General features: G+C 59.7%; 1 protein-coding gene across 1 annotated transcript in view; it reads right to left on the bottom strand.

Moving 5' to 3' along the window:
* Positions 1-5,294: 5,294 nt before the first annotated feature.
* Positions 5,295-19,098, bottom strand: part of CACNA2D4 (calcium voltage-gated channel auxiliary subunit alpha2delta 4) — a gene marked incomplete at its 5' end in the record, with an annotated part of 98,172 nt that continues 84,368 nt past the window's right edge. The window contains 12 exons of the mRNA XM_081249107.1: positions 5,295-5,895; positions 6,598-6,795; positions 6,964-7,099; positions 8,435-8,552; positions 9,332-9,352; positions 9,688-9,743; positions 10,003-10,055; positions 10,469-10,544; positions 10,946-11,016; positions 14,490-14,552; positions 14,743-14,787; positions 15,157-15,218. Of these exons, the coding sequence (XP_081105233.1) occupies positions 5,791-5,895; positions 6,598-6,795; positions 6,964-7,099; positions 8,435-8,552; positions 9,332-9,352; positions 9,688-9,743; positions 10,003-10,055; positions 10,469-10,544; positions 10,946-11,016; positions 14,490-14,552; positions 14,743-14,787; positions 15,157-15,218 (1,004 nt within the window). The 3' untranslated portion in view covers positions 5,295-5,790. The remainder of the gene's footprint in view (positions 5,896-6,597; positions 6,796-6,963; positions 7,100-8,434; positions 8,553-9,331; positions 9,353-9,687; positions 9,744-10,002; positions 10,056-10,468; positions 10,545-10,945; positions 11,017-14,489; positions 14,553-14,742; positions 14,788-15,156; positions 15,219-19,098) is intronic.

Here is a 19,098-nt window from a genome sequence, read left to right as displayed (position 1 = left end):
TTCTCCTTTCTCGCCCCTTCCAATCTCCAGCAAAAGCTGGGAGCCAGGAAGAAAGAATCCATTGAAGAACTTGTGAAGAACTTAAGAGCGTTTTGATTCTGAGTGAGGGCACTGCCCTGGGTGCTGGGTGGGCTCAGCGAAAGACTCAGTGGGTGAGCTGGTGCTGTGCCGGCAGCAGGATGAGCGGTGTCACTCCCATGGGGAAGCCCAGCCCAGCAGGACAGGCCCACCTGGGAGGAAGCACACTTTGCTTCGTGAAGCAGCAGCACATATCAGAAGCCACACTTGCTCTTCGGTCACGCACCTCGGGGTACAGGGCGTGTGTCTGCACAGCCCTGTGACGGCACCAACAGAAGCGGTGGTCCAGGGCCCGGCCGCCCCACACTCCAAAGGAGGAGTGGAATCTGGCTCAACATAGCACAAACCCTTAGGAAAATGAAGCTAACACCACTCAAGACGTCCTCCAGTAGCAGCCCCCGCTCTGGGGAGCGTGGCGGCGTGTACGCCCGTCCACGGGTGTGTCTGCAGCTCCTACCCCGCCGTTCGCGCACGTCTCAGCTCGCTGAGAACTCTCACAGGTTGGCGCCTGGATGCCTTACTCTCAGCAGGCAGAGGCTTGCTTGCTCTGTGCAGATTTTAATTTTCTTTTTGGTCCTAGGCTGGTTAGGACCGGTAACAGCTCCATCCTTTCACCATTAAATAGTGGCCTTTTCAGTATTTTCCCCCTTACCGTTTATAAGTTGCTGAAGCCACAAAGCACATTTTTGGGGCTCGTAGAGGGTTGGGATTCCAGAAGGGCATTTATGTGATGGTTCCATTCACCATGGGGTTTCCCTACTTGCTGTATTGCTCACCTTCTAATAAAAAGAACAAATGGAATATGAACTTTGTTGTTGTTTTTCCTGCCTCAGCTTTCCTTTGCGTGGCTTTCGGTGCTCCTTACTTGAAGCCTTAACTTAGTCACTGAAGCTTAAAGTTTCGGAAATGTCCCAGTCTGAGTGCTGAAGACCATTCTGAAAAAGCTCTACGTGGACTAACTTTTCAACAAGTTAAGATCTTGTGGAATTATTAATAGAATTCTTTGGCCACTAGGGGCATTTTCTATACTGAATAGAGTATCTGAGGACATTTAGGGTGTGTGTGTACTCAGTTGGGCTACCGGTTTGAAAGTTATATTCTGTACCGTCACTTCCACATAAAATGTTGAGAGTTTGCGAAAGTTGAAAATTCTCGCCATTTTAGATAGCCTTGTAATTTGTGTATTTTGCATTTCCATTTAACTTTCTTAATGTGTTATAAGGCAGGCAGGATAGTAATGAGTTAATAAAGATGGTGCAGTTTAAAAAACAAAGTGCTTACGCCCAACTCAGATTTTCCCAGCCTTCATGCTTTCATCCTAACTGGGGGTACCAGGTGTAGAATGGAGGGGAGAGCTAGCTCTAAGGGGCGGTTCTTAATTTATTGTTAAAGTTACAAAAATACTACCTAAGGAGTGCCTCATGCAGGGGGATCTGTTAAAGGCCTCAGTGCCTCATCTAACTGTAAGCAGCACCCGCCGAACACGTCTGTGTTATTTCACTCGTTTTATAGGTGAGGCGGCTACAAGGGGTAGGTCTGACGCCCATGCTAGCATTCTTCACACGAAGAAGAACACCCAGATTAAAGGGTCTCATGGATATTGACCCGAAGGTTGGGCGTTTGTTAGCCCTTCCATGTAATTTGAGAAAAGAGAGGAAATCCCAACCCTTTTGCCTTAGGTAAATTTAGTTTTTTCGGAATTTCCAGTATTTGGATGAATTCTCATTTTAAGTGTAGAAATAACTTGAGGGTTTTTGCGTAGGTCACCCGGGAATGGGAACTGGTGGCGTCCTGTTCTTGGTGACAGTCCTCGAGGCCTACAGACACCCCCTGGTTTTCCCTAGTCCTTTGCTGAGCTGGAAGGCTTTCTCAGCAATGTCCGTGGCGTTGGAAAGGAAGTGGATAGGGATGTGTTTGAATCTGGGCTGACGGTTGCTAGGGCTCTGCGGCCTGGAGACGGCTCCAGGTGCCGTTGCTTCCGAATCACCCCAGGAATAGTCCCTGGTCTCCAGAGGGGTCTGCTCAGCACGGAGCACTGACCCCAGTCCCTGTGTCCTGCCGGAGGGATTTTCCCACCTTCAGCTGCCTGCCTTGGGGCAAACAAGTCCAGTCCAGCTCTGCCTTCCGCAGTGATGGCAGATGTCCAGCCACGCGGGAGGGAAGGCCTCTCACTGCTGCCCTGGCCTGGGGACAGCGCCCGGGCCTGCTGGGACCCGGCCCCGCTTTCTCACCTGTGAGCCCAGCTCCCCAAGGTCAGCATCCCTCAGATGAGCCGCAGGGATTGGCTAGCGTCTTTGCCAACCTCTTGCTCTCATTCCTCCTCCGTGTCTGCTTCTTCGACTTCGAGAGGTGTCTGCTCCCTTGCCCTCCCAAACCGAACCTCCACGTGGCGTTGTGAAGTGGTGGTTGGAGCCTTTTACCTGATAGCAGCACTTCCATTAAAATGCACACGTTACTAGGCCGGCTTAGGAGTTCGTATATCCCTGCCCTGAGGAGGGCGCTGGCAGCACCTTGCCGTCTCAGGTCTCCCAAGAGGTGACGGTGTTTATAGGAAAACGGATTCCTGGACTCTGTCCCCAGAATCTTGTCATCGATTAAATGGCTTTGGTTTTAACTTTGTTCCTCTGAAATCAAGCTGATGGCTCTTTAGCTTGAGCCAGGCTGCCCCCTGCTGTCCTTTGGGGGTGGTTAGAACCATAGTGTATCACGGTTTTTGCTTCCGTTGGTTCTGAAAGGGAGTTCAGGCCTTACAGTCCACTCCTGGCCATGTGGAGACGGGGGTGAAGCAGACGAGGCCAGGAGTTGCCCCAGCACTTCCTAAGTTTGGTTTTCATTTCTTTAATTTTTACAGTAAAATAAATTATTTATTTTTTTAAGTTTATTTATTTTTGGCTGGATTGGGTCTTCACTGCTGCACACGGGCTTTCTCTAATTGTGGCGAGGGGGGGCTACTCTTCTTTGTGGTGTGCGGGCTTCTCATTGCAGTGGCTTCTCGTTTCAGAGCACAGGCTCTAGGCGCGTGGGCTTTGGTAGTTGGGGCTCGCGGGCTCTAGAGCTCAGGCTCAGTAGTTGCGGCGCATGGGCTTATTTGCTCCGTGGCATGTGGGATCTTCTCAGAGCAGGGCTCGAACCCATGTCCTCTGCATTGGCAGGGGGATTCTTAACCATGTGCCACCAGAGAAGTCCCTCATTTAAAAAATTTTTGGCGGCATTGGGTCTTCGTTGTGGCGCGCAGGCTTTCTCTAGTTGTGGCAAGCCGGGGCTACTCTTCGTTGCGGTGCGCGGCTTCTCATTGTGGTGGCTTCTTTTATTGTGGAGCACGGGCTGTAGCCGCGCAGGCTTCAGTAGTTGTGGCACGCGGGCTCAGTAGTTGCAGCGCGAGGGCTCTAGGGCATGCCTAAGCTTGGATTTTAAATTATGTGGCCAGGACTTCCCTGGTGTTCCAATGGGTAAGACTGTGTTCCCAATGTAGGGGGCCTTGGTTCGGTCCCTGGTCGGGGAACTAGATCCTGCATGCATGCTGCAGCTAAGAGTTCGCATGCCGCAGCTAAGAAGTCTGCATGCCACCACTAAAGATCCCGTGTGCTGCAACTAAGACCCGGCGCAGCCTAAATAAATAAATAAATATTTTAAAAAATTATGTGGCCAAGATAGTTGATAAATTTGCCTGAAAAGGCTCTCCCTGGTTGGGCGGGGAACGGGACGCTGTCCTGGAGAGAGGCTGGTGGTCGGGGTCTGGGCTCGTACTCTTGCTGCAGAAGGGCACAGGGTAGCCAAGGGCCCCAGCAGGGAGGGGCTGCTGCCACGAGGTCTCTGTGACACCGAGTGGGGAGCTGGGCTGCAGCAGCCGAGGGGGCGGGAGACCGGCCCCCCGCTGCCTCCTCGCCCACCTGCGCCAGGCGGGCACCTGTGGCCTCGCCTGTTGTTCTTGACATCCAAATGGTCATCTCTCCAGGCCCTCCGCCACGAAACAAGATGCTCTGATAGATAAGAGTAGGTGACATGTAACTAGCGCCGACTGCAGGCCACGCAGTTTCAGGCTCAGTATATGAACCTCACGTTCACGCCTCACAATGCTTTACCGATAACTTGGAGCCAGGTTTCAACTCTGAGCCTGGGTTTCCTGGTCTAGGAGCGAACAGGACCTACGGCAGAGGGTGGTCGTGCGGGTTGGATGAGTTGGTGCCTGTTACTTCCATGGTGCGTTCAGCTCTCCAAGCACTGTTCCACCTCGCAAGCTGGCTGCTGAGTGAGCTCGCCTTGGCCCTCATCTTCTCTGAGGCTCGAGTTCAGCTGTCACTGGGCCTCTGGTGCCCACCTGACAGGTAGACATGGGGAACGTGACAGCAGTGAGAGTAACGTGTCCTCACGTGGAAGGTGCTTCACGAACGTCATCATGTGTTTGAAGGGGTTGGGGAGGCTGTTTGCTGGTGGGAAGCTTGCACGTGCAAGTGTGGGGGGCTGGGAGGGGGTCCCCAGAGGCCCGGTGCGCATGGTCCTTGCTCGTCATGGGGTTGGGCTGGACCTCTCCTGGGAGACTGGTTAAACTCAGAGATCGGAGGCCACCCCAGAGTTTCTGCACTGTTCCGCCTTTAGTGTTGCTCCCACAGTGGGGACTGTGGTCCCTGGGGAGCCGGGTCTACGGGGGAGGAAGCCCCGGCACCGAGACCCTGAGGGAGGGGTACCCAGATGCGTCTCCCTTCCCACTGGAGTCCGCTTTGCAAATTGCAGTGTTCCCCAGAGTTCCAACCCCAGGGACAGAGTCAGGTCGTCTCTCTTGTAGATCAGGGGCCAGAAAAAGACCAGCCTGGGACCTGGACCTCCTGGGGGCCTGGAGCTCTCAGGAGCCCCCTGACCACGCCACCGCGAAGACCCCTCTTGTTCCTGGGACCCCTCTGCCTGGCTGCAGCTGTTCGTGCCACCTCCCCTGACCTTGCGTCCTCTTCCGAGGCGGCAGCTGTATAGCTCATCCTACTGGCCTTTTCTTGGAAAGATGCAAACACTAAGTTAGGGCTTTGCACAGATCTCTTTAGAAAAAAAAATTTAATAGCAGCAGTTTGTGGACATCATGCGTGGCCATGTTCACGTAAAGGACCCTGCCTTTTCTCTGTCTCTGTCTCCTGTCTCTGTGTCTCTGTCTCTCGTCTCTCGCGCGCGCACACACACACGCCATTTTTTTGAGCTGCAACTGGGAGGCCGAGCTGATCCCCCAGCAGGCATCTCACCCTAGGGAAGCTGTGTTTCCCGTGGGGCCCGTTCCTGCCCTCCTCCCCCTTCTGCCGTTGGCCTCATTCCTCTCCTCTTTCTCAGTACATCTAAGTCCTTGGATTCTACTGAAGACCAACCAGATTCATTAGGAAGAGCTGCCCCTTTCTTTGGCTGGGTCTGGACTTCTGGGGAATAGACGGAACAAAACTCTTTTGTCTTGGTCCAAATTGAGTTCACGCTGGACTCCAAAGAGAAGGTAGGAGGGCAGGGAGGCTGCCCATTGAGACGCGGGGTGGACGGTACCAGGCACCCGGAAGGTCTCTGGGAGTGATTTCTGGTTCCGTCCAGCAATCTCAGGAGGGTGGACCATCAGCCCAGGACTGAGCTGAGCATGGACCTGGGTGAGAACTCAAGTGTAGAGCGCTGGACCCCACTTCCGCTGCTGACTCTTGACAATGTCTCTGGAAGGGTCACCTTGTCAGGACCGGCCGGCCGGAGCAGGGGTCACCGCAGCAGCTGGGGCAGCAGCACCCAGGCACCCAGCGGCAGCAGCAACAGGGGGAGCGAGGCTGAGGTGCCCGAGGTGCCGCCACAGTCCTGGGCATCCTCCTGTGAACCCAGAGCGTTCACCGTGGGGCGACCGCCCCGGGCAGAGGGGGCCGGGGGTCTGGAGACGGATCGCTGGGCCCAACGAATAGGGGCCCAGGGGCTGGGGAGGGAGGGGGGTTCCAGCAAGCGGAGGGAACACTGCCCCCTGTCTTAGACCCCTGCCTTCTAGGGGAAGGCAGAGGCTGCTCACTCAGCCCCAGAGCTGGACTCGAGCCTTCTCGCTGGCCCCAGCCTTGGAGGGGCTGTGGGCTCATCCTCTTAGAAGGACTTCAGAGAAGCCCTGGACTCTGGGAGCATCTTGGGTGTGGAGGCAGCCATGTCCAGCAAGGACGGCCCCATGTACACATGGTGGGTGCACAGGGCCGGTCACCAGCGGTACTATGTGCCTAACGGTTTCCTCCTACTTGCTTGGACCACGTGGAGCTGAGTGCAGTGAGGGCCGTGTGGAGAGGCTGTGTCACACCGCACTGAGGGCCCCGACCCTGGGAGATGCGGCTCTCCTTGTAAAGCACCCCTGGGTCCCTCCCGCTGACTTAGTATCTGAATGACATGGGGCCCAGTGTGAATGCACGTGTATGGGTGATTCCAGTCATCCACGGAGGTGCCCTCACAGCTGCATCCACGTGTCCAGACGCTCTCACATCTGAAGGGCACAAGCTCAGGGCTGAGGGTTTGGGGATGGAGCCCCCCCCCAGCCCCTACCTCTGGATGGAAGGCGTGGCAGGCATCCGGTCGGCGGCGGAGCTTCCGGGAGCGCATCTTGTCACACTTGACTGTGGCGTTATGTGCAGAATTCCCTGTTAAGGTGAACACACCGGCCGACGGAGCTGATTCTGGAGACTCTGGGGACCGAGCTCTGGAAGAACTGACCTCTGGTGGGACCAGCTGCCTTGGAAGCAGCTTCCGGGGTCAGGAGCAGCACCGGGGCCCCGGGGAGGGGGGAGAACAGGTAGCGATGCTCTTGGGGGAGGGGGCAGTGTTGGTGGCAGAAGGGAGGCTGGCCCCTGTCTCTCAGAATCTGAGCCCCTCGGTGTCATGTCCTACCCGCCACCCCTCCCTCGCCCGTACATGCGGGAGGGTCGGGAGGATATATTTGACTTCCGTAGCCTCCTGCAGGACTGGCGGGAAGATGCTGCAGTCACAGGCGGGGTCCGTCACCAGGAGGAGAAGGTTGCTGGAGGGAATCTCCTGCATCACGAATGTCCTGCAGCAGAGAGGTTGGCTTGTGGAGGTTCCTGCGGCAGCTGGACCCTGGGCTTGTAGGGGAGGCTCTTTTGGAGGCGGGTGTGAGGACTCGGGGCCAGGTCAGCCCGGGGGGGCAGCCCGGGAACCGTCCCAGCAACCGATGGGCTGCCTGGCTTATCTTCCCCACGAGCCTTTGCAGCTGTTCTGCTCCTTTCCTAGCAGATCGGAAGTGAGGAAGCCCGAACATCGGCGGGGGAGGGGACAGGAGCTGCTGTTGACACACATGGGGACAGCAAGTCAGGGCGGTCCCAAGCAAACAGGGCTGCGTGGCTGCCCCTGCTCCGGGCGGGGATGCAGTGCCCGCACTCGGCCGTGAGGTGGTCCCACAGTCCCACACGCCGCCTGGAGGGGAGGGAGAGCAGGTGCAAGCCAGTCGTGGTCCCTCGCTTGGCCAGTGCGTTGGCAACAGCCACTGCCCGGCGTCTGCTATGGGGTGGACCTCCTACATGCACGTGCGCACACACACACACGTGTACACACACAGGCACACGTATATATTTAACCTTCACCGTGCCGTATGAGGTTGGTATTATCCCTGTTTTGCAGGTGGGAAAACTGAAGCCAGAAGAGGGTTAAGTAATGCGCCCGAGGTCACACAGCTCCTCTTAAATCAAGTCCGTCTACTCTGAGGACTTCGCTTTACCCACACTGTTCGTGTATCCGCACTGCCAGCCTCTGAGATAAGTGTACAAATAACAGTATTCCCGAGAAACCGGCTGCGGTGAGGGTAGGATCCCTCCCTCCAGCACACGCCCGCACGAGACGGGCCTGACTCTGCTGCCAAAGTCTGAGGCACCACACTAGAAGGTAGTTTGCTTGAGGCCTGGGTCTCAGGGACATCCCGGGAAGCCCCGGGGGAGTGGCACGCTGGCCGGTGGACAGCCTAGGGGAGACCATAGCCTCGGGGTCAGGACACAACCTCCTGGGGGTGGGGCGGCCTGGGGTCCAGGTGAGAGTCGGCGGGACAGAACTTTCAGCCAGGCCTCCCTTCCTCCCTGGGTCAGGGCCTGGCAGAGCTGGGGGACCAGCCACTTCCCCTCGGGAGTGGGACCCAGGGACGGAAGTGCCAGGTGCCCCAGCCACTCCCAGGAGCATTCTGGGGCCTCTCAGTCCTCTGTGCGGACGGACGTCTAAGGGAGAGCTGACGCCCCTTCCTCGAGCCTGCCCTGGCCTCAGGCCACCTCTCCCGTCCCCGGCCAGCCCCGCACTTGACACCCTGGGTGCGTGGCCTGTGGTCCCTTGGCTGAGCCTCGCCCGCGGGGATCTCTCCCCCGGCCCGCTCAGCCCCGCTCACTTCTGGCAGCCCCCGCACTCCACGACGCCGTTGGCTCCCCGGATGGCCGTCTGGTGCACGAACACAGGGTAGGTGGTGTCGCAGGGCTGCAGCACGTCCTGCTTCTTGTGCTTGTGGGCTGTGGGGACACGGAAAGGGCGTGGATTCGGGCGCCTCGGCCACAGCTGTGGGGATGGGCTTTGACGCCCCGGGCAGTGCGGTCACCGCGCCAGGAGTGAGATGCCCGTCCACTGGCAGGTGGCTCCCGGTCAGGACTTGGGGCCGGGGGAGGGGAGTGGCCGCGTGTGGGTGACGCACTCGGGGACCCTGGGGATACCCGTCTCTCTCCTCACCATCGGCAGTGATGTCCAGGGGCTGAGAGGAGGGCAGGGGCTCGGGGGGGCCTGGGAGACGGAAGCCCTTCGTCCTCTCCCCCCTCCCTCCCTGTGGGGGGCCCAGCGGGCGCCCTGCACGGGCAGCTCCTGGACAAGCCCTGGGTCAGCCCGCTGCCCCCGTGGCTACTTGGAGAGCCAGGCGGGGGCCCCGCGCCCAGCTTCCCGGGCTCCTCAGTGGGGCCTGTGTGGTCACTCGAGTCGGCTCAGAAAGGACTTAGCTAACACAGGGCAAAGGCCTGGCAGCCTCCCTGGAGGGCACACGTCCACCCCTCGGGGAGCAGACCCCACTCGCCCGCTAGGGGCCACGGCCTCAGGACCACGCAGATTTCCTCCTGGCGCTGTAAGCGCTCTCAGCCCAGGAGAGGGCTGGGGGGCTCCGCTTCCCTGGGGCAGGGCTGCACCCACACCCCGAAGGAGCAGGGCTGCAAGTTGGGAGGGGCCTTGGGAGTCAGGGGTCCAGATGGAGGGAGCTTCCTGGGGCAGCTCGCAGCCCCACACCCAGCGCCTCGGCTGCCCTACTTACAGTGATGGAAGACGGCCTTGGCTGCCCAGGACCCGTGCACGGCATGGGGTGGTGATGATGTCACACAGGTGGTGACGTCACATGGTGTGGGCGTGATGTCACACGGGATGGATGACATCACATGGGATGGATGATGTCACACGAGATGGGTGATGTTGCATGGGGTGAATGATGTCACATGGGATGGATGATGTCACGTGGATCAGTGGTGCCCCGAGATGGTGTGACGTCACACAGGGGTGAGGGAAGGTGATGAGAGAAGCCGACAGGATGGATGTGAGCGGTGGATTCTCCGGAGCCCCCTGCCCCTCCCCCTGAGGTGACGGTTTCCAGCTGGAGGCTGGAACGACACTCACCCTCGGCCCCGCTGTCCCCACGCCAGGAGCCCCAGGCGCTCCACTCCAGCAGGAGCCTGTCAGGCACAAGTGAATCTCGGAGACCTGCTTGCCCTCTCCAGTGGGCCCCCAAGCTGTCTGCCCCTTGCCCCCAGGACACCCTTGTCCCTGCTGGAGGCTCCTGGTGGCGGCGGCATGTAGGAGGGGCGTCCCATACAGGCCTGGCCGGTTCCCCTGGGGACCTCACCCTCCTTTGGGGTTGTGGGGACCTCGGCAGCTCCCCTCAAAGGCCTTCATAAACCACCCCTGCACGAAGCCCCCCAGCCCCTCACTCACAGCAAGAGCTCGTTCACCAGCCACCTGGTAGCAGTCAGGAGGGCAGAGATAGGCTGGGAGGAGAGGGAACACACTGTGAGCCCCAGGGCCCCTCGCCCTGCGCCATCAGAGACCATACCCGGGCTCCGCTCCGCCCCTTCCCGGCAACGGAAGCAGCGGAGAGCTGCGTTTTCTGGGAAATTCCTACTGTGGGGCGGACGATGCCCGTCATCACACTGGGTGGCATCTCTGGGGTCCCTGATGATGTGTGGACGGCACTGGGGTGAAGGTGGGAACCAGGCAAGAAAGGGGCTGCAGCCTGTTCCTCTGACAGAGCAATCGCCGAGGCCCCCCAGATAAGACCCTGGTGTGGGGGAGCGGGCTGCGTGCAGGGGGCACTGGGAGAGGACTGAGAGTGGCCCTGGGGCCCTGGAGAGAAAGGGACAGGCTGGCATCTGGCGGGGGCGGCATCTGGGGTGACACTCACGCTGACCAAGGGCTGGGAGGCGCTGTGGTGGTGGGTCGGAGGTTTGCACATGGCCTGGTAGTCGTACATGGTCACTCTGAAACCAGAAGCAGGGCGTGGCAGTCCGGACCCCATCCCCCGCCCCGCCCCCACCCTGGGGGAGTTTGCAGCCAGGTTTTTGGTCACCCGGATCCGGGAGGGTGTGTGATCAGCAGGTCAGAAAATGACATTTCTGTTCTTGGGCTGCTTTAAAGACAACGAACAGCAAATCTGGTTTTCCTGCTAAGGGTCACATGACCTCAGCCCCTCTCCCCCCTTCCCCGTCCTCCCCCCTACCCACCCCCATCAAGTTCCAGGCTTCAGAAAGGCTGCTTTTGGAGCCCTGTGGGGCTCACTGTGGGTTCTGAGGTCAGGCTCTGAAATCTGTCTGGTCCATTTAGCATCCGATCCCCCCTCCTCAGTGTGTATTGGAGGGGGTGTGGCGCCTGCCCTACTTACCGGCTGAACACCCCCATGCTGAGCAGCTGGGTCATGAGGGCACCGTCCACCTCCCCCAGGAATCGTCCCATCTGTGAGGGCGAGGGGGAGGGACACCAGGATGAGGACATTGCTCTGAGTGCCAGACTTTACCTGTGTTTGGGTTTCCCCTCCAGACGCCCTTGAAACGTGGTCCATCAGACTCCACTGCACCGGCCCCCTCTCCTGGGACAGCTCCAGCCACACCTCTCATTGCTTTTAAATTCTAAGTTGGTGTGAAATCAAACTAGTCGTTGCCATCAGATTTGTTTTTTAAAAGGTGCAGAATTCTTTGAACACTTCTGGGTGAATCGCGTGCAGGAAGGTGAAACTTGATGTGTCGTGTGTGTTTTATGCACGTGCATGTGCGTGCATGTGTGTCTGTTACCAAACAGGGAGATCCTGGTGGGCGGATCCCCAGAGGCCATGGTGATTGTTTGCGCATCTGCTGAAGGGCAGAGTGAGTGATCTGAGCCTCCTGATCCGATTGGAACCAAGGCTCCTGGTGAGGCTGGTTCCCTCCCCACGAGCCTGTCCCTCCAGTCTGTCTTGACTCCAGGCTTAGTCACCGATATCCCCACTGTCCAGACCCCTGATTCTGGAAGGGGAGTTTCCTGAGAGTAAGACAAGCTCCTGGACACTGGAGAAAGGTGTCCCCCGTTCAACGTGACCTCCAGGACAGGCTGCCCTGGCAGAGAGCACCCGCCTCTTCTTCAGGAGGGCAGCCCCCGCTGGCACCATGGAAGCAACAGGCCTCCCTCCCTGGGCTCCGGGATGGACCTGGCAGGACAGGGAGCGTCACCTGGGCCTTCTGGCACGTGAGCCCAGGCGGTAAGGTGCATCCAGACCACCAGCAGCTGGCGCTGAGGCCCGGGCAGTGGTCCTCGCACCTCATTACACTCGGGGGGGTGGCGGGAGCTTGCAGTGCAGGTGGTCGCCCACTCCCAGTTTCTGATTCGCTCGGTCTGGGGTGGGGCCTGAGAACTTGCATTTCTATCAAGTCCCCAGAGGCTACTGGTCCCCTTACCGCACTCTGAGGCCCAGGGAGGAAAGGGGGGAGGGGCAAATGAGGGGGGAGGGGCCAGGTCACGGGCCCTTGAGGCTCTTGGGTGTGTCTGGGGAGGGGGTAGGAGTCTGTGGTGGGAGAGTCTGGACGGGTCACAGTCGCCCGGCCTCCTGGGCCTCACGGCTCTGTACCCTTCCCCTGCATGTAGGCTGGACCCAGCGACCTGCTTCTAGTGAACGAACATGGTCCAAGGGGCGCTGTCCCTTCTGAGAGCCGCTCCCAGGGGACCGTGGCCTCACACCGCTGGCACTCGCTGGCTCTCCTCAGCCTTGCGCTTTGGTGGGGCGAGCCGCCCCCCAGGAGGCCCCCGGGGCAGTGGGATCTGGCGCGGAGGCTGCCCTTCGCAGGTCAGGCCCCGCTGATGCCTCATGGAGACCCCAAGCCTGGGCCGCCCACCGAGCACACTGGTCTCCTCACCACAGAGGCTGGGAGATCGTGGGTCTTGGGGTGTGAGCCGTCCAGCTGGGGGTGATTCGTTACAGAGCAACAGGTAAGTGCTGCAGGGCTGTGGAGTGAAGGAGTTTTAAAAAAGCAGAAATGGCTGGATGGCTGGACAGTCAGCACCCGGCTTCCAGCTCCGCGCTCTGCGGACCTGCAGGCCAAGCCTCACTCTAGACTCCAGTGTCCACCGAGCACAGGCGTCGTGACTCCTGACACAGGGCTGCCCGCACACACTGTGGTACCCCCTCGAGCCCTCTCAGAGCCTCACAGCCCAGGTCTGGGGTCAGAGGCGTCCAGAGGGAGGAGACCGCCGCCCCCAGAGCCCCAGCACCAGCCCTGGAGACTGACGCAGGCCAGGCGTTCTGGGTCCTAGTGACCTGGGTGGGGCAGGGGCTGGGCGGGAGGATGACCCCTGGCAGACCAGGTGCCACACCCGCCAGCCCAGCCAGGACGCCAGCCCCGCCCTACAAATTCTTGGTCCGTCAAAGCCAGTGCTCCGCAGCCAGCTCTCCGTCCCAGGAGGGCTCTTCTAGAACCCCCCCTTGTACCTCTGGGTTCAAAGTTTGGCTCTTCTGCAGCCGTGAGCTTTTGGGTTAATAACCTACACTAGCGGAGCCTCAGTTTGTCCCTCAGGTATAGAATGAGCCTAGTAATGTCACCAGAGATGATGGAGGGACACCCCACCCCTGATGGGGCCTGGTTGGTGCGGGGGAAGGGGGCTGTGTGGAGGCCCCTGGAAGGTCCCAACCCTGTGATGGAAACTAGATTTCATTTACGTCCTCTGTTTTACAGAGGGTGTGAGGCGCCTTTTAAAACTACACACTGGGTGATAAGATAATGCAATGGCTGAGAAAATAAGGGTAAATACGCTGAGTAGACACGTACTTAGAGAAATGTAAGTCTGAGTAACTTTGCTGTCATAGGTCAGCTCGCTTCCCGCGGCTCTGCGGCACTCGGGCACCCAGACCTGAGAAATCACACAGCCCAGGCCCTTATTCCAAGAGGGGGAGATGGGCCCAGGCCACCCAACCACGCGTCTGCTTAGTGGCAAAGCTCCCGCTTGACCACACGCTGTGTCCCTTAGGCTGGAGGCCCCTGGATGCTTCTGGCTCATTTCAAGGCACCACTTTAGGTGAATGTGCTCAGCGTTGGTTCAGGTGTAATTTCTGGCTAAATAAACGACTTGGGGCTCAGCAAATACAAGGCTGTGTCTGCACCTCCTCCTCGGCCGTTCTGGGCACCTGGGGTCCTGGGTGCGCAGCCGTGCCGTGTGACGGGGAGCGTCACCGTTCACTCCCCTTCGCAGCAAAGCCAGGTGGGAAGGTGAGGACAGAATTTCCCACGAGGGCGGTCCAGACGGGAAGCGCGCACGAAGCGGGAAGGCCTGGCCCCGGCCCTGAGGACGCAGCAGGGTGGGCGCTGTGGCCTGTGTGTCCCCCAGATTCACGTGCTGAAACACACCCCCAGGGCAGAGCCCTCACAGTGGGGCTGGTGCCCTTAGAAAAGGGACCCCAGAGGCCTCCCTGTCCCTCGCGCCAGGAGGGGGCACAGTGAGAACCCTGCAACCTGGACGGGGCCTACCCCGGCCCCTGGCACCCTGGTCTCGCACCTCCCGCCCCCGGAACTGTGGTCTGTAAGCCGCCCAGCCTGTGGGTTTCGTTACAGCCGCCTGAACGGACTGATGGGAGAGGGGAGAGGCAGAGGCGGGTAGGGGGTGGGCAGCAGGAGGGGGTGTAGGACTCTGGGGGAGGCCCCCCCTGGGCAAGGCTGCAGACAGAAAAGCCGGGGCCTCGTCACGTGGACAACTCCCTCCCAAAAATCGTGGGAGAAGACCAGAGACGTAAGGTTTCCTCTGGGCATCTGAGTTGAGAAGTCTGGAATTTGGGGTCTTGCGGTGCTGGCTGTGGTTCTAGGAAGAGCCTCCGCTTTCATCAGACCTTTTCCTCTAGTTGGCCCTGGGCCGGGATTGCTTCTGGGCTTTCTCTGACCATGGAGGCCACGGCCTCCCGAGTGCCTTACCTCCTGGGGCCTCTCTGAGATAAGGATGAATCCATTGTTGTCGATGACGAAGCAGTCCAGGTCCTGGGAAGAAACCCAGAAGGAGGTCAAGGCCAGGCCCTGCTGCTGACCCCTGGTCCCTGCCTGCCCGACCGCGTAGGGAGGCCCTCTGTGTGGAGCCCAGGCTGCAGGGAAGGAGGGGCTGGCCCATCGGGAGGACACGGGTTGGGGGCTGCTTCCCTCTCCCACCGTATTCCCCCCATGGGGAGCTCACACTGTCCTGGCAGCTCTCCGGGCACGGACCCTCCGCAGCGCCACACTGGAGGGAAGAGGGGGACCGTGAGCTGTGCACCCGTGTGTGTGTGGTGTGTGCGTGTGTGTGATGCATCCGTGTGGGGATGGAGTCCACAGCACACCTGTGATGTGTGTGCACCATACCCGTTTGGTGACTGTGGTGTGTACTCGGGGTATGTGCACAGTGTGATGTGTGTGTGCTTGTGTGGTGCGCCCGTGGCGCATGCCTGGCGTGTGTGCCTGGCGTGTGTGCCTTGCGTATATGCGCGGGGAGTGTGTGCTGGGGCGTCCGGCGCTGAGATGCAGGCAGGGCCTTGCTGGTGGCAGCAGCCAGGTGCACAGGTCGGGGGTCCTCCCCCTGAGCATCCCCCCTCCCCCGACCCCTGGCACCCACCTGCCGGGTGGCCGCCCAGAATGTGCGCTGCAGGAACCCCATCCTCATCTGCACACCCACGGCTGCCAGGAGCGGGCAAGGCCAGGCCATGGGGGTGTTTGGGGACGGGGTCGGGGGGGATGGTGAGAGAAGACATCAGATCTGAGTCAGAGGGAGGAGGCCCATCAGCAGGGGGTGGGGGCCACTAGCAGCCTGCAGACTAGCTTCCTGGTGGGGGGCACCGGGGGCTCTGTCTCCGCATCCCTGGAGCTCGAGGCAGGCGCCCCGGGAAGGCCGCTCTCCCCTTTCCCGCAGAGACCTAGGCTGGATTTCAGGGCCTCCGTGGGTAGTTACAGCCCCTCCACCCGGCTCCGCTCCAGCCCCCCACCCCGGTCTGTAAGAAGGCTCCTTCCTCGCAAGTCGGGTCCGTGTCACCCAGGCCTGCAGGAGGCTCCCCGTCCCGGAAAACCAGGCTTTGGTGCTGCCGCTCACAAGGGCCGCCACGCCTCTCTGGTCCCCAAACGCTTGGAGAACACAAGCCAGTGCCCAGATGCCAGGAGAAATCTGGGGCCAGAGAATAGAAAGAAAGGCAGGTTATAGTGAAAGAAAAAGAATAAAGAAACGAGGCCGGCCTCCTACCGTCAGAGACAAGAATATAGAAAGTGTGTTGAGTGCCAGGCACCCTGCGTCCTGAGCTTGTGTCCACACAGGCCAGCTCTGCTATCACTGGGGCTTCACGGCTGGGGAAGCCTCGCCCGAGCCGCCTGGCCCCTGAACACAGAAGCAGGACCCACGCGCCGGTGTGTCTAAGGCACCTCACCTCTCTCCTCTGGCCTGACTTGAGCCCCCGTCGGGAGGGGGCTGACAGGCCTGGGTAAGCTCCCTGCTCAGGGCCCGGTCCCCTTGTCTGTGACGTGGGGATGGGTCGGGGTTCCAGCCACTAGGCCGTGTTCACGAGACATTCTGCAGTCACCCCAGTGACGGCTCATTGGAGAGACTTTCCATCATATTCGGGGGCTTCTTTGTTGCTGCAAGTTCGGAGGGGTGGGTAAAAGGCGTGGACCCGAAGGGGGCTGGTAGGCCCACATCTCGGTTCATGACAGAGGACAGACCCAGGTGCAGCACCTGAGCAGCAGGTGAGGCATGTCCCCTCCCCCCATTTCTCTCTAAGGCTGCGGGAGGCCCCTCAGCCCCTCCCCTCATTCTTCCTGTCAGGACCACCCTTGATGTTCACTTTGGACAGATTTCTCTCACCTGTAGAAAAAGGCTGCATGAAAGAGTGGAACCTCCTAACAACTGTCAGAGGGGAGTCACGCGAAAGCTTAGGACGTTCGAACCTTTGGGATTTAGGAACGCTTATTTACCCTGACCTTGGCCTCTGGGTCAAAGCTCTCAGACTCTTTCTCCAGCGAGACTCGGCCTCTCCATGTCTCGCCGCCAAGTCTCCTGGAGTCCCGGCATCTCTGAGCTGGGAGAAATTCTGTGATTCCTCCACAGGGAGTCTCGAGAGAGCGGGGTTAGTGCTCCTCTAATGAAGCAGGATTTTGAGCTTGTGGGTAGAGCTGGGAGGAGTGAGACCTCAAGCCTGTTCTCCGGAACCAGGCTCCATCTCAGTGGAACCACAGGCTCCTCCAAGGCAAGCCCCGCTCCTAGGATTTAGGACTTCCAACTGCCCGCTGCCAGTCCCCTTGGGTCACCCGTAGGCATCTCAAACTTCACAGCTTCACAACCTAACTCCGGCTTTTCCTCCCCAAACCTCCCCACGCGGGGACACATCTACCTAATGGTTATCATTTTCTCACCTCCCACCCAAGTGCTGCTGCCTTTGTTCCAAAACGTCACGCACCTGCCCACTCTCTCCACCCCTACTGCTACCCCCCAGAGCCACTTGGATTAATGCCACTGACCCCTGAGCGGGTCGCGCCCCACAGAACCACGAGAGTGACCTTCCCGAAGATCAAATCACATCTCGCTTGCTCAAAACCTACCAAGGCCTTCCCGCTGCCCTTAGAACAAAACTGAAATTCCTTTGTAACTTGGTGTCCAAGGCCCCAAGGCAGCTGGCCCCACCGCCCAACCTCTGACTTCAGCCCAAATCCCTTTCTCCCTCAAACAGGCCAAGCCTGTTCCCACCCCTGTGCATTTGCACCAGCTGCCTTCTTCCTCTGGGAATGCTCTTCCCTAGAACTTTAGGAGGAGGCTCCTTCTCATGGTCGGATCTCAGCCCAAACGGCATCTCCTGGGGCGGCGGCGTCCTGACTTCCCAGGTAACGCAGTCCTCCCTGCGGCCGGCCGTTCACCCTCTCTCATCACTCTTCAAGACTTATTTACTTTATTCTCATTTATAGTCTGTCTTGCTCCATTAGAACGGGGGCTAAGAGCAGGCAGGAGGGTGGGGGGTTGAGTTCCGATACCTAGCACCTAGGATAGCACCTAGCACGCATTGGGGCTCAGCAAATATTTTTCGAGCTAAATAAGTAAGTGCTTGTGAATTCCACTGAGTCAGCCACTTGGCTGGGAAGCCGGTTCTGCAAGCCTTCCCCTTACCTCCGGTGTGGGCACCTTGCTGATCCTGCATCCACGTGGAACCCCGCCCTTCTGTAGATGCGGGACGGGATGCTAGCGATCTAGCTGGGCTCTGGTGCCCTCGAGGACCCGGGAGGGAACCCACAAAGAGAGGGAATTCAGGCGAGACACAAGAAGAACCTGCTCCAGGGAGAACTGTTAGCCGTGCTCTGCCGCGCCTGATGGCTTTACCTCGGGGCTCGAATTGTTTCAGATCCTTCCGTTCAACGCCTGCCTCACAGCCCAACTTGTGCCTTTCCACCCCAGACACGGCGAGAGCCCAGCCTTCTCCTGAGAGACTCCAGGGCGGCCCTCGGCCCCCGTTCCCTCGCTCCAGTGGACCCCAGGCTGGCCACCCTGCCCCCAGCACCTCCTGGAAGCCTGCTGTGTGCAGCAGAGAATAGCCCTTGGTGCTGGGCTTTGCAGACAGGGCAGAGCGCACAGTGAGGAGAGAGCCAGGCCCGGCCGAGGGCAGGTGAGGCCTCCATCCTTCCAGGCTGCTTCCCCCTCCAGGCCTGTGTTTGGCGGGTCCTTGTGTTAGAGCCCAACCTCGGTCCCCAGGGGGACCCACCACAGTCGGATGGAGGAGGAGCGATGGGGCCCCCTTCCTCCTGCCCCAGCCTGGCCTGTCCCCCATCGGGGCCAAGTCCCGCCTTCCCTCTGCCTGCTTTCCTGCAAAGCAGCTTTTCTTTAGGACCCACGGTCGGCTGGCAGACAAAGAGCCTCAATAAGGCCACAAGCGGCAGACGGCTTATCAAGATGCACCTCTTTGCTCTGCGTCCTGTCACCTCCTTGCTGCTTTGTCATCACAGACGGCAAAACAAAACAAAACAGCTGCGCTGCACACACAGAAACCCTCCCTGGGGGGGGCCATGCCCCCGGGGACCCAGAAACTCCATCTTGCCCCTCGCCCTCCCACCCACTTTGTCCTTGAAACCCAGCTGCAGACTGTGCTGACCTGTACGAGGGCTGCGGGGTCAGCGGGGGCCCATCTTTTAGGTACCAGCTGGGGAGCCGGTGCCCAGGGACCCCAGAGACCTGGCCATCCCTCCTGGTCACTGCAGGGCAGCCCCGGGCTGTGGGGCTCACAGGCAGCTGATGGCGGGTCAGTGCGCAACACAGTCCAGCCTCTGGGCCTGACACCCAGCTGGACTCTTTCTTCCGGCTCATTCCTCACTCAGCCTGGCGAGGTGGATGCCTCTTCCGGGACAGCCCCCAGTGTAGGAAAGGGGGTGACCCACCCACAGAAAGCTGCCACGCGTCCTCTGTGATACGGGTCAGAGAAGAAGGTCCCGCAGGCGCTAGCCTGGGACGGTGCACCAGGACGTGAGTTCTGGTTGAGTTTTCAAGGAGCGGGATGTACCCCGTGGGTGAGGAGAGGGCCCCAGACTCCAGGAA

Source organism: Mesoplodon bidens (genome assembly GCF_964165515.1).
Source record: "Mesoplodon bidens genome assembly, chromosome: 11".
In the NCBI taxonomy this organism is placed as follows: Eukaryota; Metazoa; Chordata; class Mammalia; order Artiodactyla; family Ziphiidae; genus Mesoplodon; species Mesoplodon bidens.
This window is presented reverse-complemented; position numbering and strand designations above follow the sequence as displayed.